Here is a 22,616-nt window from a genome sequence, read left to right on the forward strand (position 1 = left end):
TAAAGCGAGATAAAATTGTATATATACATATATTTTCGTTCCCCTCTCCCAGATCTCGCTCGCCACTCTCCCAGATCTCGCTCGCCATTCTCCCAGATCTCGCTTGCCACTGTCACTCGCCTTTCTCACTTCATACAAACACAAATGTATACATTGCGTTTGTGTTTGTATAAAGCGAGAGAAAATTGTATATACAAATACAAATGCATATATTTTCGTCCTATACACTTATGATTATACAAATACGATCTTCCCCTGACCAGTTTTCTTTTGTCTTTTTCTCTTTATATAAACACATATTATACAATTGATTCTTTTGTATATGTATACCGAAACAGATTATACAATTGTTTGTTTTGTATATATGTATAGCGAAATAATCATAGCAAACATAAAGGATGCTATGAAGCGCAATTATGCAAACTATAGCTATAACATACAAATATGATTTTTGTATTTGGTATATGTGAAAGTTGCTCTATAAATAAAGGAGTCGTCGATTTTTATTTTTTATTTTTTATATAAAAAAACTAAGATTTAGTTTGCTATATTTTTTATATTTTATATTTAAATAAATTTATTTATTTCATTCTCTTAGTCAAATCTAGTAAAAAGAAGTACTAACTTGTGAGGTCTTAGATTTATTTGAAAATGTTTTTCACAATTATGTAAAATAATATTATTTTTCATAAAGAATCTCAACGAAAGTACCTAAAATTATATAAAAACAAAAGCTAAGAAGCATTATTTTTTAAAATTGGGAGAAAATAGAAGTTCATGTAATCAATCAATTAAGCTATTAAGATTCTCCGAAGAGAAATGAAAAAAAGAAAGAAAGAAAAGGAAGAAACAAATTGAAGAAAAGATACTCATGCCTTATTTTAGATGCAGTCGATCCATATTATTCGTTGGCTAACTCATTTTTTATTTGCACTAAATATGAGCGGGTTAAGTATTTTATATGTTACTTCCTTTGTCCAATAATATTTGTTCATTATTAACTTTGCACATTTCTTAATAAACTATAAATAGAAGAGTAATGTTATATTTATATCATCGTTTGCCTTTGAATATAATAAATATAACGTCTTGAAAAATGTAATATAGAAATGATTATAATTAAATAATAGGGGTAAATTAGGAACTAAGTGTAAAATTATACATTGATTTCATAAAGTTAACAGTTATTATTGGACATCCTAAAATAGTATAGTGAATAATTTTTGTTGGATGAAGGGAGTTTCATCTAATTTATGATCCGTCCATATTCGATTTGACCTATTCACTTGTTATTCTTCCTTTTTCCTATGTTTATATGTATTTCATGCAATACTTATATACAAACTAGTTGAAAGCCCTATCTAAGTAAAATTGTAGTTGCTAGTTCAGGAACCGGTGGAAACTTCGATTTTCAGGGATAGGAGAATTTTCCAACTAAGCCCAGTTATGATTAGAAAATAGGACAAAAAAAAGTATTTATATGACATTTTACGTTCAACTTTTAATTTCTCTCTTTTTTTTCCTGAAGATTTTATGCGGCTTTCTAAGTCAAGATGTTATACGTCAACAATATCTTAATTCACCCAACTCATATCAATTTTTTTTTAAAAATAATTATTTTCTTGTAATTTATCTAATATTAAATAAATTAATAATAGTTTTTTAATTATAGTATTTGGGATCAATAAAAACACTTATTTAATCGAATTATTCCACATTATAAATAAAATGAATTAAATAAATCAAAATAAGTTAAATAATGAATAGAGTAAAATATCAATCCACCAAGCTACAACAATATAAATAAGACTCATATTCATTCGAGCATCTAGTTTACTAGGTTTGACTCAATTACTTATTACCATTTAGATAGTCTCAAAGCCCTAATCCCTTCTCCTCATTTCTTGTCTATTCTAAATTGTCGCCGTTGTAAATTTTTCTAACAATACTGATTGAAAATCATCATGGTCGGTCGACAACCTTCATTCATTTTCCAATTACACCTATTGAATCGCCTCTTCTCATCTAGATTCAAAATCCCCAAAACTCATTTCATTCTCAAATTCGTGAAGTTGTGTTCATCTACGCCGCACAGAAGTTACATAAATAAACAGATCTTGAATGGATCTATCACTTGACATCGGTTTCAGTATGGAACTCCGGCAACCAACTGTTATATCACATTTTTTGAAGAAGAATTTGATAAAAATCAATTTCCGTCTTCAGATCTTTGAATTACACGATGACTTTTCTCATTTTTCATATGCGACTGTAAGTAACATTTAACTCGTTATCTTTCTTTTCTTTTTAGATTGCTGAATAAAATCTAATTAACATCCAATCGTATATACTCAACTCTGTACATTATACAATCACTAAAAAATCTTTAGTTTATATATCCACTTGTCTCTTATCCTTGGTCAAGAAAAAAGATAAACCTAAATTGAATTTCTTCAAATACAAAATTTACCTATCAACCATCAATTTCACTAGATAACTATATTTATATATGATTATACAAAATATATACAGTACTTTTTATACTATATATATACGCAATATATAAATAATGTACAAATATGTAAAATATAGTATATGTACAAAAAAATCATATAACATAGATTTTAACGAAAACTAAAAGAATTCTAGCTCGAGAAAGTAGATAAAAGAAAATAACTTTACGAAATTCAGTATAAACATATATTAGCTATTTTAGATTTAAAGTTTTATTGGGCTATGTAAATTATTTGTTTGGACAGTATTATGTAAATTGTAATAATTCACTAATCATATTTTCGTGGGCTAATTTTTTTATTTTTTTATCTTATTTTTATTTTTTTACTGGACTTTCATCCCTGAAAAAAAGCCCTCAAAAATCAGGTTTTCCTACAAAAACCCTCTCTTTCCTCCTCCATTGTTAATCTTCATGTTGTTGTTCTCAAATTGGCTCTGAAAATTGGCGAAAAATTCAATCTTTTGAGTTTTTTTTTGTGAGAATTTGCACGAAAAAAGTTTTGGGTGAGTTGTGTAATCGAAGAAAAAGTGGCAAGTCAAGGGTTTAATTCAGCGGTTTGGACTCTTTTGAGTATGCAATCTTCTCAAAAAGTCGAAATGGAAGTGGAGAATTCTTCTCCGAATTTGAATTTGCCGGAATCCAAATCGCCGGTGGTGAAAAAGGGTCAAGTTTCCAGTGAAAGAAGAACCCGATCTCAAACGGGTGCTGTTCGTAGGGAGCCTCTGAAAAAAGCCCTAAATTTTATCAGTAAGAAATCGAGGGTATATGGGAAAAATCAGGTGAAAAAATCGAAAAAGAGGAAGCGGTTGAAGAATGCTGATGCGGGTGTTGTTGCTTTACCCAAAAGGAGAAAGGGGAATGATGATGAAGCGATGGAGAAAGCTTTGGTCGTGGATTTGGAGGTACTTTTCAGTTTTTTTTATTGTTTTTTGTTGTGTATCATGTGTATACATATGATGTATATGATGAGTATATTTATTTGTGTGTGTATATGTGTATATGATGCGTGTATAGATGATATATTTGTGTATATGATGTGTGTATCTGTTCTTCGATCGGAAACTCTACCCTCCCTAGTCCCCCTTGTAGTGGGATTACGCTGGTATGTTGTTGTTGTTGTTTGTGCGTGTATATGTGTATATGATGTGTGTGTCTAATAGGTATACATTTGTTCAGATTGAAGTTTGTGTATTCAAATCCTTCTGAGTTGTGTGTTTATGATGTGTGTGTCGGATTGTTACACATTTGTTAAGATTGAACACTTCAATCTTAACAAATGTGTAGCAATTCGACACACACAACAGTACAATAGGGACTGTATAAATAATATATTTGTGTGTATAATGTGTGTCTAATAGGTACAGATTTGTTAAGACTTGAAGTGTTCAATACGAACAAGTATGAGTTTTTGTGTCAAAATTAAAGACGCAGACATGTTTAGTGGCTGTGTACTACTTTAACCTACATATTATACTGTGTAAAAAGGGGATACAAAGCCGTTTATATGTACTATTTGTTGTACTTTTGAATTGTACATGAACAGTACAACAGATTTTACAACTTTCTTGTATATTAACATATATTTGTATCATTGTCATGTAGCCTGGGGAGTTTTGTGCTCGACCGGTCAGGCGCTACCACCCAAGGGTTGGGGCACAAACTAATGTTGATGCTGTTAAGTTGTTGAATGAGAAGTTGGATGCTAAGCAGATTCAGATGTTCAGGGAAACCTGTTTCGGACATTTCCTTGATTTGCCTCCAGTAGTGGTACAACATCAGTTGGCACACTCCCTATTGTTGAGGGAGGTGGTTGAGGAGGAAGAGGATGCGCTATGGATATCAATGAAAAATGTCAGTCTGCGATTTGGGCTTGTTGAGTTTGGGATTATCACCGGGTTAAAGTGTACTGGTGATGCTTATAAATGCTGTGATTCCGATGGAACGGGCCAGTTAATGAATACATACTTTTCTGAACTTACCAGGGTGCCTAAGCAATCCTTAATTGAATGCTTCCATAATAAGAGATGGAAATCTGACGAGGATGCAGTCAAGATTGCTGTCCTGTATTTCATTCACACATTTCTGTTCTCCACTGTGAGTCGTAAACATATCTCAAGGGATGATTTTGAGCTTGTTGACAGTGGTGCATATGAAACATATCCTTGGGGGAAAGCTGTCTTTAAAGCCACACTGAAGTCTGTGAAGGGGAAGTTGCAGGGGAAGCCTTCGATGTACAGGCTTGGTGGATTACCATTGGCATTCCAGTGTTGGTTTTATGAGTGCTGCCCTTATGTTAATAATAAGATTGCTTTCCGAGTTGATGACAAAGTGCCCCGCATACTTAGTTGGAAAGTTACAAAGCAGCCAAGTTTTAAGGAGTTGTTGGATGGAATTTTCAGGCTGAGTCAGGATCAGGTAATTGGAAAGTACAGTCATTTTTTTATTTTATTGTATTAACATATACACTTGATATACCATTCATGCACTCACTAATGTAGGATTTCTTTTCAGTTCAAAAATATGTACTAATGGTATATTTCTAGTATGTGATAATGTTTATACATGTAGTTACCATTAATATACCAGCTAAGAATGGAATATCTATGGTGTATTCAAAGTTTATCAAACAATGTTAATTATAAATCATTTTAGTCTCTTCTCGTGCTAATGTTTTCTTGTTTAGGTTATTTTTCTAGTATATTATGTATAACATTTTGTTATACACGATTTTAGGTGGGTATATCTGTGGTGTATCCAAAGTTTATTACACATTATTAATTATGAACCGATGTACATTTATTGTCTACTGATGTTAACGGTTTTTATGTAGTTGAAGCTGAGGAATATATCTCCGACAGAATTTGAGAAAACAACACTTGGCTTACCTGAATCAACTGAAAATGAAAGGGTTAATGAGGTGGTATCTGGAGATGTTAATCTTAGCGATGAAGACACTAGCAATCCACCTCCTCAAGCAAGTAGGAAGCAGCTTAAAACCAAACGTAACCCCCCCTTGAACAATGATGACTGGAGCACCGAGTTGAAAAGACTGTCTGACGGACAGTTGGAGTTGAAGAGTGAGATTCAGATGGTATGGATACTTAGGGCTATTCTAGTTTAACATTTGAATTTTCATACATAAACAGTCGTTTAACCTTGTTTTTATGTTTCACTAGCTCAACAAGGAGTTTGCATCGCTCAATGACTGCATGAAGGCATCCTTCACAAATGTTTTTAAAGCCATCAAGTCTCTGTCGAAGAAACAAAAAGAAAAGACTGCTTCCGAGGTAATGGGAAAAGTAGGATATCCTTTTATTGTTCACTGGATTGCACCTACATTATATGCTTTTTTTTGGGCATATACTTGAAAATAACGATGTTTTTTGTCTTCTTTTTGAACAGCTTGATGGAGGAAATGACCCCCATGACAGACATGGCGACAGCAATTCTAGTGAGTTTAGTAATAGTGAAGACAATGGTGGTGAAGGGCAAGAGCCTGGTAAGGACTCTATTGGTGACAAGGACAATAATGAGAAAGTGAAAGAAGGTGCTATTGGTGATGTTAAGGATGGGAAGGAACTTGGAGATCCTGTGGAAGAGGTTGAAAAGATGGACGTATCTGAGTCTCAGATTCCTCCAGATAATTGCGCGGTTTCAGATCACATCACACCAGAACAGTTGACACAACCAAGCCATTCCACACCAGTTCTTGAGTCACCACAGGTGAACCAAGATGACACTGGCGTTGAAGGTTCTTCCAAGAAGCTGAGCAATGTTGTTGATAATGCTGATTATAGTCTGTTGACTGAGTTTGATAAGTGGGTTGCTGACGAAGGGATGAAGAAACAAAGCAAGTAAAGATGATTGTTTCAGTTTAGCATAGAGAGGGAAGAATTAGACTGGTTCAGTTAGCAGTTTTACATTGAGCAAACGACTTTTGCGTTTGCTCTTCTCCTGTTGTGTTTTTATTTATGCTACCTTAAACTCCGTTAAAAACGTTCTTTGCTTTATCGTAGGAAAAACAAAGGTTGGAAAAAGTGTATTATGTTGGTGAACCTGTGTTGATAATCTGGTTTTGACATAATAGTTGAGGTACCATTTCCCTCCTTGACAAAGGCTCTTCCAGTATTCAGGTTTAAACCAACAGGAGACTTGGCTATCATATTCACCTGTGATTGAAGTCCAGTTGAGTTTGTAGCTTTTTCTTATTATTCTCTGCTCCGAGAAATCTTTGTTTTTCTTTTTATCGGAAACAATTTCTGTACCCTCAAAGGTATTGATAAGGTCAACATACATCCTACCTTTTCATATTTCACTTATGAAATTACACCGAGTATGATGTTGTTGTTACCCTTTCCATACTTCACACAGGGTATGCTATTAAATCTTTGTTTTCTTTAATATCTCTCCTTCATATGTGCCTTCTTATGTCAACAACAATGATATCAAGCGATAGAACAAACCATTTTTCACTCATTTATAAGATCAATAATGAAGGAATTGTTGCTTTCCGGTGCCGTGTAATCAACAACTCAAACCTATGAAGGGAAGGATTGGAGTTCTATCTCGAATCCACAGAATGAGTAGTTTTTGTATCGAAAACCGCTCTTAGATCAGGTTCCTTTGTAAACCTTTTATCCCTTGAGCGGACGTTTTTTTCATTCTTCAACTGTTCATTAGTTGCCTTTTCAAAGTCAACCTATTCGGTTACCTTTGAATAGACACCAAATAGAGTTTCACCCTTACACTTTTAGATATAATAACATAAACTTAGATAGATGTATATAGAATTAGCCAAATCATCTGAAGCATGAACAAAAAAAGCAAGACGGGGCGCTGAGCCACATGCTTATAGTGAAATTGTCATGCTTGTCTTTTTTTTTTCTTCTAATTATTCTCTCACAACTTTATTTGTTAGACAATTCTATTCAGGTGAAATCAATTGGCGCATCCTAAATTTATCATTAAATTTTATTTGAACGCTCAAAACTATGATATATTCCAACCGAGTACCTAAACAGATAATGCAGTGTTTCTATACACTTCCGACTTAAATTTTTTTTTAAACTTTTGCACGTGTTCTCAAGCACCCATTACGTAAGAAAATTAATAAAGTTCATCTCCTTTACTTATATGCATTAGCCTTGTCAGAACCTGGAGTGATTACTCGAGGAATAATTGCAGAGTCTAAAGTAGTCATAGTTTACGAATTACGATCAAATGTAAGAATGGAAGGACAAATTAATAAAGTATGGTTTATACAACAAAAAAGAAATTCCTCAGAAACAGTGAGTAGCCTCAGGCTCTAAGCATTCTACTTTGAATGCATGAAAATAAACAAAATATTTTATTTTATGTTCAGTCAAAGAGATCGAAACGAAGTCATCAATTCAACCATTCGAATGGTCTCCTCTAAGATTGACAGTCATAATAGATAACTTATAGGTACAAAAAAAATCCTCATGCTAGTAGCTTAATCAGTTTCTAATCTTGCAATATATTGGTCATAGTATTTTGCAGCTTGTTCCAAATCTCCAAGCTCAGTGTAACAATCAGCTATTGCTCCATAAGCTTCTGTGCTACCTGAATCTTCTCCATGTCTTGCCGATAATTCAAGAACCAGCGAGTGGTACTTAATAGCTTCCCGGTACTTGCCCTGCCGTTGTAAAGATGCCCCTGGAAAATCCAACATAAAATTTTGACACTCGTATATCGTATTACACAAGAGAAACAACAACATTCCCAATGTAATCCCACAAGTGTGGTCTAGGGACTAGGGAGGGTGATGTCAGAGTGTACGCAGACCTTACCCCTACCTTGTGAAAGTAGAGAGGTCGTTTCTGAAATACCCTCAACTCAAGTATAGCATATCAATGTGTTACATAAGGGAATGAACAGCATTGTGGATGTGGTCTCCAAGTCTCTTAATATATATAGTCTTCTGATGTGGGATAATTCTACTTCATATATATTACTCCCTCGCCCCAATTTATATGAAGGTGTTTAACTGGGCACGTAGTTTAAGAAGAAAAAGAAGACTTTTGAAACTTGTGGTCTAAGATAAGCCACTAATAATTTCTGTGGTGATAAATTATTTCATTAACATTAAAATGGGAAGCTGAAGTTAATTGTTACTGGATATCAAAAGATGTCATTCTTTTTGGTACTAACTAAAACGGAAAAAGTGTCACATAAATTGAGTCGGAGGTGTACAAACTATCTGACAACATGTACTATCAACACGAACCAAATAGTGACAATATCACAGATGAACAAAGCATTTGCAGGTGAAGAGCTCGTACCTTTAAATTGATTGTACTTCGAACTATATTTAATCATTTCTACTACTCTGTTTGTTCACTTTTACTTGTCCACAATGGACTTTGCATCCCCTATAAGAAACAATAAATGAAGTGCATATTTTACCATAATATCCATGATTATACGCATTTCAATAGGTCTTGGGAAATGATTTGCAGAATGAGTAGTTAAGTTAAGGGTAAAACAGGACAAAAATTGTTTTTTCTCTCGATATGCTAAAGTGGACAAGTAAAAGTGAACGGAGGGAGTAAGTCCTAGTGAGAGCAATGAAGAGAAATGGCTGCACGGCTAATTCGAATAAATGCTGACACACTGAAACTTACAAATATACTAATGCACTATGCAGCAATTGATTTCTAGTAGTATCTTATCCTATTTTACTACTATATGTTACCTAACTTGCTTTGCTTATTATTGCTATTTGTTGTCGTAATTTTCTTTTTTGCCTTGCTTTGATTACACTTCTTTCGAGCTGAGGGTCTATTGGAAACAGTCTCTCTCTCTACCCCCACAAAGATAAGGGCACGTTGTTGTTGTAATCGATTTCTAGACCTTCCTCTCCATGGCCAAGTGCAACGAAGAAATAGAAGGCTTAAAAAAGAATAAGAAGATGGACATACCTAAGCCCCGAGCTGCTTTCTTTTCCCTTAAAGGTTCTTTTAAATTTTGTGCAAGGTCGAGAGCAGCTTTAAACTCCAATTGCGCCTTATCTGGCGCTTGGTTTCTAAGAAATTTCTTCCCATTTTTCAAGTGAGATATTAATTCCTCCTTTCTTGGATCAACAATTACTTCAGTTTCTGCAACTCTGCCACCAGCAGGAGCGTAACTTAAGTTAGGTGCATAAGACTCAATCTTGGCTTGCCTTCGTAGAGCAGCATTGATCTGGCGGAGCTGTTCATTCAACCGCTGCAATTCTGCTTTTCGCTGACGCGCAACTAGTCCTGCAAATACAAATGTAGTAAATATGTAGAATACACAGACAACAATCTAAAACCAAGGAATCACAAAATAGGAACAAGGAAAACCATGCTCTGGCAAAGACAAGATGTCAGCCCACTCATGATTTTTGACACTTCATGAACCAAATGACAGAGAAATAACATTGGAACTACAAAGAAACCCTCACAGAAAATACTCTGAAAAGTCTATTGTCATGGACAGAAAGTCACTGATACCCATCTACAAGTTCATCTACCAAATTCTAGTTTCATTTTTACGAGACTTGAGTATAAGTTTCTAATACCAAAGGATATGCCTATTCATCTCCAGGAAAAACAGCAGAATAAACTCAATTTTCTGTGGTAAATCGCACTGTTATGTCCTTCAACTTGCTGTTCAGTATATGGTACCATTGACTATTGTAATTGCACTCATCTAGAAGTCTTTTTTTTTTTTGAGAAGGATAAAGTTGTATTCCTCAGCAATGAGGGTATGCTGGCAACCATCAAGAAATTGCACGGCAAGTAATCATAATTACAGAGAGCCTAGCAAATCTACTAGCTGTTCTACCCCATCTATACCCTCTTCTTCACACCAAAAATATAAAGTATTAATGCAGTTTTCTATTACTTTCTGCATTGGATTATAATATTCTCAAAACAACTATTATTTCTTTCCTTCCAAACTGACCGCCATATGCAAGAAGAAACTAGACTCCATTTCTGCTTTTTACTCCCACCTCTCCTCATCCAACAGCTCAGAAGATCTGCAGTATGCTCAGGCATCATCCATGGTTCTTGAATAAGATTGAGAAACATATGCCAAACCTGAGCAGTCACTCTACAATGAAGAAACAGATGACTACTTTGTTTCTTCCTTTTCATTGCAAAAGAAACACCTAGAGACAATCTGAAAACCTCTCTTTTTCAGTTTTTCCTGAGTCAGGCATGCTCTTCTGCATACCAGCCATGTGAAACACTTGATCTTGGTAGGGATATTAAATTTCATACTTGTTTCCAAGGTCCAGAGATGCTCCCAGGTTGTGAGGACAGGTTTCTTCTGTACAATCTTCCAGCTGAAAATTTTTCATCCATATCATGCCTCCTTCTGATTGTATCAGGCTGGTATTTAAACCAGAGAAACCATCCAATCTTTGCAATAAGCTGGCCACTCTCTCAACCTCCCAGTCATTTAGAAGCCTCCTAAAGATGATATTCCATCCTTGGTGAGTCCAAGTCTCAGCAATAGATGCTTCAGGGTTGTCACAGAAAGAGAATAAATCTGGAAAATCCTCCATGGGTGAGTTCTGGTCACTCATCTAAAAGTCTTTTAACCTTTTCAATTATAATATTAAAGATGCAACATTGTAATCGGGAATGCACAACTGCTAGCTTGCTTTACCCATTTTTGTATAATGATGTGATCGAGTGTGGATGATTGACAGAAAAGGAATAGATAAGTGCATTGTTAATGTATGGGTCACAAGGAGATGATGGAGATGACGCTGGTACCAATATGATATTTATAAGCGGAGAAAAAGAGAATGGTGAAGTGAGACTAGATAAGATCAATTGCTGGGGAAAGGATACATAAAGGGATCTCATTGAAGTCATGGGAAGAGGCAATTAGTTGGGACATGACACATCTTTAGCTTATTTAGTAGGCTGAGCTTATTTTGTTTTTTCGTATCATGGTATTAGTATATTTTTTAAGTTTGCTTATTCTTAGACCTCTAGTACTACCTGATTGTTTCTTTCACTCTGTTTAGCTTATTATCTTGTTACTGCTTCCTTTTCATCTCTCCTTGAGTTGAGGGTCTATTGGAAACAGCCTTCCTACCCTCACAAGGTAGAGGGTAAGGTATGTGTACACTCTATCCTTCCGAAACCCACCTATGGAATTATAGTGGGTATGTTTTGGTTGATATATGATGCTAGTATTTGGCTATTTGCAGAATAAGCTGAAGATCTTGATGATTGGCGATTGCAACGGACAAATTTTTTTATACTTCCTGTCAAAATTAAACAGAAGTATTTTTTTACAAAAAGCACAACTATAGCACCTATGCAATTGTCTGTTCTGTTAGCTACTCAAAGTTTCATCCCGTAGGCGCATTCCACTTTTATTTTTAAATGAGCACCTGAAGAGGCACGAGCTTCTGCATAATGGCATCAACCTTTTACCGTTGGAGGCCATTGCCATGAACAGATACAGAAAATTTTGACCATGGTCGTAAATCTCATTAACACAACTTGTAATAGGAAGTTCATCAAGTGTTTTGGCAGTGAACTGATGAATGAAGTGGCCGGGTGAACTCTGCGGTTCTAAGCAGATATCCAAAATGTATCATGCTGGATAAGAAAAACTTTTAACTTCTTAAGATTGAATTTTGAATCCCTAAGCAATCTTGCAAATGCCTTTCTGGAACAGAGTAGTTTGTACATCATATGTAACATGCTCTCATGTATACAACAACATGGGGTCTAGGGAGGGTAGGGTATAAAGAGGTTGTTTCTGATAAACCCTCGGCTCAAGAAAATCATTTTTTATGTACATCCTCTTTAGAGCCGTCAAAATGGGCTTGGCCCGCGAGGCCTGCCCAACCCAATCCTTGAATTAAGTGGGGTTGGGCTTAATTTTTTTGGCCCATTTTAGGAACGAGGCTTTTTAGCCCAGCCTCGTTTGGCCCGTAGCCTCGTAGGGCCAACCCGCAAGCCTCAGAGGCCAGCCCATTGCTATTAATTTTTAAATATTTTTTATATATATTTTTTAGTAGTGTTTTATTTGTAAAGATTTTATCAATAATATTTTTAAAATATCAATATAAAATCAAGACTATATTTTTTACATATCTTTTACATTTTTAGGGTCATTAGCCCACTAAATTTTCTTATTAGCCCAAGTTCATTGCTCCATTATAACTATGAATCTTTGACCTCCTTTACTTTTGTTTTTATGCCTAATGATTTTCACTACTCCTTTATTGTCTTGTTTATGAAAATAATGATAATGTAATGTTTTTTTGCTCGGATGAATCTTATGAATGTTGTATCTTGGCTATTATGTATTTGTTTTGTAAATATTCACTGAAGTATGTGTAATTCATGAATGAATTTATGTATGTATTGATGTCGTGTCCATCGGACATCGACATTCGTATCCTTTCTAAGAGGAGAAGTTGTCCGTTTTTTATTGAAGGGCCAACCCGTCCCAACCCGTGGCCCGCTTAGGGCTGGGTTGGGCTGCTATTTTATTGGCTCTTTAATTAAAAGGGCCAGCCCGTCCCAACCCATTTAACTCTCTAGCCCGTTAGGGTTGGATTGGGTTGGGTTGGGCCAGCCCATTTTGACAACTCTAATCCTCTTATGTATAATAATGTTTATATTCATTCATACTTTACAAATTTCTGGGTCTATGACTAAAAGAGTTACGGCAATCCCCAACAGCATGCACAATGATGTCTCTATTCAAAGTTGACAGGCCAAAAAGGAAAAATGATGGGCTCAAGGGCACTACACATAATTTAAGCACCTTACCACCAACAGTTGCCCCAATAAGCGCAACAAGCAGCAGTATGGGCATGTTGAAGAGCATGTTGAAGGGAGAATTATCAACTTCACATGTTTCAGCCAAGGCATCTAAGGGTGAAGTCATCATCAATGCATTAGCCACGATGATTGTCGCTGCAGAGTTCCTAAACTGCAATATATCCTGCCATACACATAATTGAAGTTCAACATGAAAAGGAGCCAGGGTCTTTTTTTTTTTCTTTTCTTTTTTATAAAGTAAATAATTTCATTACTGGCATGCAGAAGACGCAAAAATACAAAAGCATATTAAGCATGTTAGAGTAATTGTCAGCTCCAACAATAACAACATACCCAGTGTAATCCCACAAAGAGGGGTCTAGGGAGGGTAGAGTGTACGCAGACCTTATCCGTACCTTGGGAGGAAGAGAGGTTATTTCCGATAGACTCTAGACTCAAGGAAAGCACATCAAAAAGAAAAAAAAAGAAAACTGAAGTGAAGGGATCATGGCAAAATACTATAGAAAGCATGACAAAACATTCAAAAAAAGGGAACAGTAACGCTACACCAAAAAAGTGAGATAATCGAATACAAGAGATAGTGGATAGTAACAATACTCGGCAGACAAAAAATTACATGTGAAAGACTAGACTACTAGGGAAGGGTATACTAATAATTGTCAGCTCCAGTACAACAAAAAAACTATACTAAAGATAGTGAGCTAACAAAGTCCAAAAGATTGTCATGGGAATTTACAAAGGATAAGTTGTGCCAACTGAATTGGCATTTAACCTTAATTGAATGTGCTACAGTTGATACACCATCAGAACACCTGTGGTTTCTTTCTGTCCAAACACCAAAAATACTAGCCAGGAAGTCTGATCAACAAGTAACACTTTAGCCGTAGTTACCGGATTGAAAATCTGAATGAATTTGGATCAGACATTTACATTTTCCAGAAACCAGATTATTATATGATTCTTCCTATGAAGCATTTCTGGAAACTAGATTAATTGAGTCTTTATCTTTCCAAACATCATAAGTACATTGGTGCAGAGCAGGCAACAGAAAATTTCAATTTTCACAGCTTATGTAATGATTTAGAACACAGTGGGAATAAGCCAGTGTCATATAATACCGGATATAAACTTACGAAATAACAATCTTTTACATCATAGCTTTATAGCAGTGGAGATCAGTGCTACTCTTCAACTAGTAAATCAATAGAATCTATTTCTTTTTTACCACCGTGGTGTCCGGGCCAGCTTATGCGCACCACGACTATTTCCACGAGATGCCTGTCACCTCCCAATAACAACAGGTACCAGGTAATTTTGTCCACCAAGGCTAGACCTTAAACAGAGTCAATTCCCTAAATGGTCACCCAAGTTTGGGGAATTGCCTTGAAATATCATTCATGTTTCACTTAGGACCAAAATATCACCCAACTATCACTAATTTCCTCCAAATATACTTAAAACTTTAAAAACTTTACTCTCTCCTAGTTGGCATGCCATATTATTAAAGTCTTTTTTAAAATAATAGACTTATTCAATTCATCAAACTCATTTAACTAAAATAATAATCTTATTATTTTTAAAATATATATATATATTTGTTTATTAAGAAGAAAATTTCATACTAAAGAATCTTTTATCATAATTAATTTTTTTTATTTTTTTATGCTATGAAAAAATAGGGTTTTAAAATATACTATACTGTCATCAATTTTGAATACTTATAAACACATATATTCAAAAAAAAAAATATTGGTATACAAATCACTCATGAATGTTAACTTACATCAATTAATCATAAATTGTATAATGAATCAATAATATTAAATGTCAATTAACTATTACAATAGAATTAATTGTGTACTTTGAAATTCATGCTTACAATATTTAAAAAATAATAAAATAGAAAGTGACTAATATTATTACTAATTTATTTCCCCCAAAAAAAATATACTAATACCTCAAAAGTCTCCTTCCATTCTAGTTGATATGTCATGTCATTAAATCATCATTTTAAAAAAAAGAATAATAGACCTATTTAATTCATTAAACTTATGCCTCTACAAAATAAATATATAAATTACGTGAGAATTTATGAAGATTATAAAAAAATACTTTTAAAATATCTAATTCCTTCATATTTTTCTACCAAACAAAATTCAATGAATTTTTTTTGTGTGCAACTGTTACCTGAGAATTTTTGAAATCTCTAAGTAAATTATTTGAAAATTTCAAGTAATTTTTTTCATAAAAGTACTCAAATAAATTTGTAAGGTTGACAAAATAGTTGGTAAAAAGGAGAAATTTATTATTTAACTTTTGTTTTTAATTTAATTTTGACCAGTGATTTATGTATCAATATTTTTTGAATATATGTGTTTATAAGTATTCAAAATTGATGACATTATAGTAAGTTTTAAAAAAAAACTATTCTTCATAGCATAAAAAAATAAAAAGTTAATTATGATAAAAGATTTTTAAGTATGAAAATTTCTTCTAAATAAACTAATATATATATAAAATTAAAAAACAGTAAGATCATTATTTTAGTTAATTGAGTTTGATGAATTAAATAAGTCTATTATTAAAAAAAAAAAAAAAAACTTCAATGGCATGGCATGCCAACTAGGAGAGAGTGGAAATTTTGAAGTGGTAAGTATATTTGGAGGAAAATAGTGATAGTTGAGTGATATTTTGGTCCTAAATGAAACATAAATGATATTCCAAGGCAATTCCATAAACTTGAGTGACCATTTAGAGAATTGACTCATAACACGACGTACCAAAATATTTTTCCATCTAAAGTTTTAGCCAACTGGCTAAAGGGTCTCATTACCAATGATCGAAAAGAAGTTGCAACAAATATTTCATTTTCTTAAGTTTCGGAGAATTGTTTTCTCTAGTAACATATATGTGCATGCATGAGACACAGTTGTATTAATTACATGTTAAATTTTAAAGAGATTAACTTATATCCACTGACAGTGGACAAAAAAAATTACACCATCAGTGATAAACTTGGGATCAGATGAAAGTTCAATTCCAAACATAGAGAAACATACACTAACCTAACACAAAGTCTAATATTTCTTCTAAAATTACTGTGGTGACAACAATACTCATCCATTTTATTACCCGTTGAACATTATTTCTAGTCAAGCCCCTTTCTTTTCTTTTCACAGGTGTAGTCAAGGCCTGCTTTTTAACATATAAAACAGATCAGATGAAAGTTCAGAATTTCTGGAGTACACTACAAATGAAGCTAGTTCTTCACTTTTTCCTGTTACGTAAATGTTGAAAGAACATCACTTCGATCAAATATAAACAGCTTCTGTTTACAGGAATGCCACTTGAATAAAGCACTATCTTCTCTGTCCCAATTTATACGTCACTCTTTATACTTTGGATATCTAAAATATATAGCACTATTCCATTTCTGTATAACTTCCACAACTTTTAAGAATTCAAACTTGTTAAACTAATAAAACAATTCAAAGTTTAAACTTTGAGATTAACTTTTCAACTTCATTTTAACATTTTTTTCACTATTACTACTAGGATTTAACTTGTGTAGGCAGACGGCGCAAAGAATCTTCACACTATCAGTGTAATTTCACCCATTGCAGCAGGTTGCTTGCTTTATATTTCAGGTTGCTAATTTCATTTATTATGGATTGTTACATGTTGTTGCCATGTGACAAGGAGGTCATGTTCGAGTTGTGGAAACAATCTCTTGCAAAAATATTGGATAATTTTGTATAAAATAGACAATGGTGATCCGACTCTTTTCCAGACCCCACACATTAGTGCACCCAGGCTACCTTTTTTTTATGAACTGTTTTATGTAGTTGTATACTTTTACTACACTAGTTAACTGTTACTAATATAATAACTTAATAAGTCAAATTAACATCCTAAAACTATGTGTTCAGTCAAATAGCATTACATAAAATAGGACTAAACTGACAGCTTCTCAAATTGTCATCAAGAAACAGTGCAAGCAGGGGCGGAGCCAGCATTGTAGTTCCGGGTTTGACAGAACACAGTAACTTAGGCTCAAACCATGTATTTGAATTAAAAACTTGTTTTATATGTATAAATAATCTATCGAGAACCCATTGTGATCAAAACCCATAAACTAAGCTAGCGCTTGACCATAGATTTTAAGAGTAGCTTTTGAAAATTCATCTTCAAATATCTGTTGACCCATGAAATTTGAGCAGGTTTTATCTTCAAATATTTTCAAGTTCCCAAAAACCGACTCAAATTAGTTTTTAGATTTTTGGGACTTCCAAGTAAAATACATGTCCAAACACAAATTTAAAGGGCAGCCTAGTGCACTAAAACTCACCTATAAGCAAGTTCCAAAAAAGAACCTTACCACAAAGGTCTGTTGTACACATCTTTCCCTGCATTTCTACTACATGCTATTTCCACGGCTTAAACCCATGACCTCTTGGTCACATCACAACAACTTTACCCATTAAGCTAAGCCTACTCTACAAACAACAACTTTCAAAAACTCAATTTTTCAAGTTTCAACTTCATAATCTATAGCCAAACGGGAGCTTAAAATACTGACTCCATCTCTAAGTGCAGGAAACATAGAAAAAGCCATGATCATGAGCTCATGACATTGCTCTCCTACGAAAGTAAAAAAAGAAGCAATTTTGCAGCATACCCAATAAGCATAAACTAGAAATAAGCAAAACCCAGAAGCCAAAAAAATTAAATTTTACCTTAAAATCAATGGCAATGCCTTTCTTTTTGGATTTTTCCTGGATAACAAAGTTCTTTAACATAGCTTCTCCTTCTTTTTTCCATTTGTTGGTGAGCTGAAAAATGGGTTGTTTGAAAGATTGAATTTTGGGTGAGAGAGAATGAGGGCAAGGACTCCATAGAAGAAGCCCTTGCTTCGTCATTATTGCCATTTTTCTTCTTTACTTTGCTTCAGTTTGTATGATTTTTTTTTGTTTATCTTGAAGAATTCAAGATAACATTCTTCTTTTTTTCTTTTTTTTTTCCTGTACAAAATAAGCTTTGGGGTTTGAAGCATGTAATTTGGAATTTTATTGAATATTATTTTATATTAATAAATAATGTATGAAAAAATAAATGCATTATTTATTTAAAAAAGAAAATTAGGGTACGAAATAAAATTATTAGAAGTGGAGGTGTTGAATTCCTTGATATCATCATAGTTGTTTGGTGTGAGGTATAAGGTATGATAATTCCACAAATAATATGCATGATTATTTTATCCTACATTTGGTTCGAGATATTAGGTAGTCGTGAGACTATTTATCTCATTATTAATACATTAGTGATATGATAAGTTATCTCATATAAATGGTACTTATCCCGCGATAATTAATCATGGGATGACTTGCTGAAGGAAGGTAGACATAATATCATAAATCACAATTCACAAGGGAGGTAAATGTTATAGAACGAAATCTGAAGAGAGATCTATGAAATTATCTTTTTATATTCTTACACATAATGTCAAACATTATTAATATGAAAAAAATGCATTATTTATTAAAAAAGAAAAGTACAGTACGAAATAAATTATTAGAAGTGGAGGTGTTGAATTGGACAGTATAAAAGTCATTTGGTGTGATATATAAGGTATAATAATTTCAAAAACAAAATGCAGGGACTATTTTATTCTACATTTGGTTGGAGATATTATCGTTGTCGTCCTAAGACTACTTACCCTATCATTCATACCTTAGTGATGAGGGGTGATCTTGAATTTTTGGCCTTTACTTAAATGTAAAAACTTTTAAGATCAAAAATCAAAACTTATTAAACTCGAGTATTTTTTTTCTAACGAGAATCAAAAGTTCAATGGGCCAGGCAACAACAGGCCTTAAATCTATCAATGGGCCTAGCAAGCCCAATACTGAAACTGGACCAGCAGCCCACTACTCTTCAGCAAAACCCTAAACTCCATATAATAAAACCCTAACGCCTCCTCTTCCATCATTATCAGGTAGAGAGAAGAGCAACAATGTCGAAGCGAGGTACAATTCGATTTCAATCGTATTTTCATTGTCTGATCTCAATTCCATATATTTATTTCAAAATTTGAGATTTTAGAGAACTTTCATGTCATATAACTCATTATTACCTGATAAACCAAGTTATTTAAGTCATATAATTCATAATATACCTTCAATTAAACATATTCTAATGTTTCATGTAGTTTGGATGTATATTAGTTGATTTCTTGCTTGATTTGTTAACCATAGTATACTGAAACAAGATGAGTAGTTTGGTCTCATGTATTTTTCAATTAAATGTAACTTAAGTATGAGATTTAGAGAATTTTTTAAGTCATACAACTGTTAACATACCTTTAGAAGGCACATTGGTTATGGTTATTAGAATGAAATGAGAAGTCTAATATAGTGGAACCGGTACAAAGTTTTCACGTAGTTAATCACAAGGTTGTTTAGGAGTGTGACTTAGTTTAATGTATTATACCGAAATGAGCTTAATAGAGTGGAAGATGTAAAAATGTTTCATATAGTTGGCCTCAATTAGTTTGAGACTGAAACTTGATTGATTGGTTAATTAGGTTTGAAACTGTAATTTAAGTACGCAAAAGTTCCATCGGGAATAAGTTCAGGATGTCGTTGGGTTTGCCGGTGGAAGCTATTTATTGTAATTAGAATGAAATGAGTAGCCTGTGTAGTTAAAATGTACAAATGTTTGAGGTAGTTAATCCTGAGTCCTGGCTAGTTTAGTATTGTGACTTAGAGGGTGTTTGGATTGGCATAAAAGTTGGTCAAACCTACTTTTAAGTCGTTTTTTGACTTCTGAGAGTGTTTGGCAAATATAAAAAATAACTTAAAATAAGTCAAAAATGACTTAAAATAAGTTGTGAAGTGTTTGGCAAGGTAAAAAATGACTTGAAATAAGTCTGAAACCAAAAGTAGGTCCCCCTACTTTTTATTTTTGACTTAAAAGTCATTTCAGTTTGACTTTTTATTTTTGACTTAAAAGTTAGTTTTTTTAAGCCAATCCAAACGGGCTCTTAGTTGACTGTTTTATACTGAAATGTGCCTAATAGAGTGGAAAGTGTAAATATGTTTCATTTACTTGTCCTCGAACTAGTTTCAGATTGAAACATGATTGATTTAATTAGTTATTTTAACACATGTACAATTCAATTTTCTGCTTGTTCTATGGAAATTCCATTTGTTCTCTTGTTGTTTGATCTCATGTATTTTTTGAAATTTTTGAAAATGTTACATTTGATGAGAGGCATAAATGTGAGGTTTAGCTGTTTAGGGAACTTTTAATTAATATAATCTTATTTATTTTTACCGGTATAAGAATAAAATGAGCCTAATAGGAGTATCAACTTGTATGGACATTTCATATCGTTGAACCTCACTGTTTTGAATTTAAAATGTAGCTGATTGATTGACTAATTGACTATTTTAAACTGTTATTTAAGGACGCGGAGGTTCCGCTGGGAACAAGTTCAGGATGTCGCTGGGTTTGCCAGTGGCAGCCACAGTTAACTGTGCCGATAACACTGGTGCAAAGAACCTTTACATCATTTCAGTGAAGGGTATCAAGGGAAGGCTTAACAGGTTGCCTTCAGCTTGTGTGGGTGACATGGTCATGGCCACTGTCAAGAAGGGTAAGCCTGATCTGAGGAAGAAGGTTATGCCTGCTGTCATTGTTCGTCAGCGCAAGCCATGGCGCCGAAAGGATGGTGTTTTCATGTACTTTGAAGGTATATCTAGATAACCCTTGGTTGCTTTTGTTGTGAAATTGCTTTGGTTTTCACATTATGAGTTTGCCAGTTGCTCTCTTTAACCTTGTTTTTTACCCCCTTGAAAATCACTACTTTTAGTTTGTCTTTCATTTGGTCTAGTTCTTCTTAGAAGTTCTACTATTTAGTGACCTGTTTGTCTGTGTAGTGATAGCTGTAGTTTTAAGAACACATTTTCTTTGAAGCAAAAATTATTTAATGTTTTATTTGAATGAACATCGATAGTGTTTCATGATATAATAAAGTCATGAAGTTGAGGGATAGCTAATTGATTGTAATATGAAATCTATAAAAAAGTTTTGGTTTCTTGTTGCTTAAGTTGTTCTCTTGAATGACTTGCGAAACATTATATGCAAGTGGTTCTTTGTGGCAAAGCAAAAAATGGTAAATCTTCGTTCCTTGCTACCGCTGTCTTGCTTGCATTCTGGTTTCGTCCACAATTATTTGTATCTAGTCACTGAATTAATCTGTGTGTTGGAACAGCTGTAAGTGGTATCTGCACAGTATATGAAAACCAGTCATCTGATGCTTCTCTTTGTTTCTACAGATAATGCTGGTGTAATTGTGAATCCCAAGGGTGAAATGAAGGGTATGTTATTTTACATTGAGTAGAGTTCATTGCTTTTTATGTTACTATCTCTTGTAGTTCGATTATCAGCAAATTTTGCAGTTACTGTTCCTTGTTTTTTCCTATCAGAATGTCAATCCGCACTTTTCATACTGGTCAATGTATTTCTTACCATGTGCATTCTTTTCTGTTATGTAGGTTCTGCTATTACTGGTCCTATCGGAAAAGAGTGTGCTGATCTGTGGCCCAGAATTGCAAGCGCTGCCAACGCTATCGTGTAGTTCTAAATTTGTGTTTTTCTGATAGTGTTCCATTTTCACTTTTTGGATATTTGAGGGATTTGTCTTGGGTAAGAACTATTACTGCAACTGGCTATGAGAATTTTGCATTGTTTCAGTTTTGTTTGTGCCGGCGCGTGCGCATTCGATTTATGTTGCTATGAGTTATCGTAGTTTAAATTCTGCAGTCCTCTTAAAAATTAATCAAATATGTATGAACCATTAATACATAGTAACTTTCAAAAATTAGAATTCATAATGTATAAATTTTCAAATTTCGGCTCACTTTTTGGACCAAAATGTAATGGAGGGTACATTTCCCCCCTTTTTTTCAATAATGAAGGGGAATTATTATCTTCAGAATATTTATCTAAGCTTTACCATTTACAATTACTTGTAATTAGATGTTAAGATGAAAGATAATAAATTTATATGAAAATATTTGTCATATATTTGATCAAACAACAGATGCAAATTAAAGGCCTTGACTAAACCTGATTTGAAACCAGGTTGATTGGAAGTTGAAGTTATAGTTTGGACATATTCTTTGGATTTTCTAAGTTACAAAACAAAAAAAACAAATTTTTTTTTAATTCTTATACAATCTTATCTAATGAGCAAGTCATAGTTCATAAACAAGTTATCAAAATAATAA

General features: G+C 33.6%; 3 protein-coding genes across 4 annotated transcripts; 2 read left to right on the plus strand and 1 right to left on the minus strand.

The window, feature by feature from the left end:
- Nucleotides 1–2,845: 2,845 nt before the first annotated feature.
- LOC102586575 (uncharacterized) lies at nucleotides 2,846–6,601 on the plus strand. Its single transcript, XM_006364496.2, has 5 exons — nucleotides 2,846–3,417; nucleotides 4,118–4,930; nucleotides 5,346–5,606; nucleotides 5,692–5,802; nucleotides 5,918–6,601. Exons 1-5 carry the CDS (start codon nucleotides 3,088–3,090, stop codon nucleotides 6,371–6,373), a joined length of 1,971 nt encoding a protein of 656 aa, XP_006364558.1. The 5' UTR covers nucleotides 2,846–3,087; the 3' UTR covers nucleotides 6,374–6,601.
- Nucleotides 6,602–7,737: 1,136 nt separating this feature from the next.
- LOC102586913 (protein FLUORESCENT IN BLUE LIGHT, chloroplastic-like) lies at nucleotides 7,738–18,332 on the minus strand. Of its 2 annotated transcripts, none has more exons than XM_006364498.2 (4): nucleotides 18,060–18,332; nucleotides 13,312–13,474; nucleotides 9,457–9,777; nucleotides 7,738–8,191 (listed from the first exon to the last, which is right to left on the minus strand). In XM_006364498.2, the coding sequence occupies exons 1-4, from the start codon at nucleotides 18,249–18,251 to the stop codon at nucleotides 7,989–7,991; spliced, it is 879 nt and encodes a 292-aa protein (XP_006364560.1). In that variant the 5' UTR covers nucleotides 18,252–18,332; the 3' UTR covers nucleotides 7,738–7,988. The 2 variants fall into 2 exon arrangements, with proteins under 2 accessions (XP_006364560.1, XP_006364559.1); XM_006364497.2 differs by having other exon boundaries at nucleotides 7,739–8,191; nucleotides 13,312–13,486; nucleotides 18,060–18,331.
- Nucleotides 18,333–19,251: 919 nt separating this feature from the next.
- On the plus strand, nucleotides 19,252–22,083 carry LOC102587469 (60S ribosomal protein L23). Its single transcript, XM_006364499.2, has 4 exons — nucleotides 19,252–19,349; nucleotides 20,792–21,076; nucleotides 21,663–21,704; nucleotides 21,882–22,083. Exons 1-4 carry the CDS (start codon nucleotides 19,337–19,339, stop codon nucleotides 21,962–21,964), a joined length of 423 nt encoding a protein of 140 aa, XP_006364561.1. The 5' UTR covers nucleotides 19,252–19,336; the 3' UTR covers nucleotides 21,965–22,083.
- Nucleotides 22,084–22,616: the final 533 nt, after the last annotated feature.

Source organism: Solanum tuberosum, unplaced genomic scaffold, assembly GCF_000226075.1.
Source record: "Solanum tuberosum cultivar DM 1-3 516 R44 unplaced genomic scaffold, SolTub_3.0 scf00504, whole genome shotgun sequence".
NCBI lineage: Eukaryota > Viridiplantae > Streptophyta > Magnoliopsida > Solanales > Solanaceae > Solanum > Solanum tuberosum.

What these genes read in the sequence shown, in the direction of transcription:
- LOC102587469 (XM_006364499.2), top strand. An exon ending in TGTTTTCATGTACTTTGAAG is followed by an intron (nt 21,077 to 21,662) that starts GTATATCTAGAT and finishes TTGTTTCTACAG; the next exon opens with ATAATGCTGGTGTAATTGTG. An exon ending in TCCCAAGGGTGAAATGAAGG is followed by an intron (nt 21,705 to 21,881) that starts GTATGTTATTTT and finishes TCTGTTATGTAG; the next exon opens with GTTCTGCTATTACTGGTCCT.
- LOC102586575 (XM_006364496.2), top strand. Translation starts at nt 3,088, where the DNA reads ATGCAATCTTCTCAAAAAGTCGAAATGGAAGTGGAGAATTCTTCTCCG. An exon ending in TGAAGAGTGAGATTCAGATG is followed by an intron (nt 5,607 to 5,691) that starts GTATGGATACTT and finishes ATGTTTCACTAG; the next exon opens with CTCAACAAGGAGTTTGCATC. An exon ending in AAGAAAAGACTGCTTCCGAG is followed by an intron (nt 5,803 to 5,917) that starts GTAATGGGAAAA and finishes CTTTTTGAACAG; the next exon opens with CTTGATGGAGGAAATGACCC.
- LOC102586913 (XM_006364497.2), bottom strand. Translation starts at nt 18,251, where the DNA reads ATGGCAATAATGACGAAGCAAGGGCTTCTTCTATGGAGTCCTTGCCCT. An exon ending in GCATTGCCATTGATTTTAAG is followed by an intron (nt 13,487 to 18,059) that starts GTAAAATTTAAT and finishes TGTGTATGGCAG; the next exon opens with GATATATTGCAGTTTAGGAA. An exon ending in TATTGGGGCAACTGTTGGTG is followed by an intron (nt 9,778 to 13,311) that starts GTAAGGTGCTTA and finishes TTGTATTTGCAG; the next exon opens with GACTAGTTGCGCGTCAGCGA.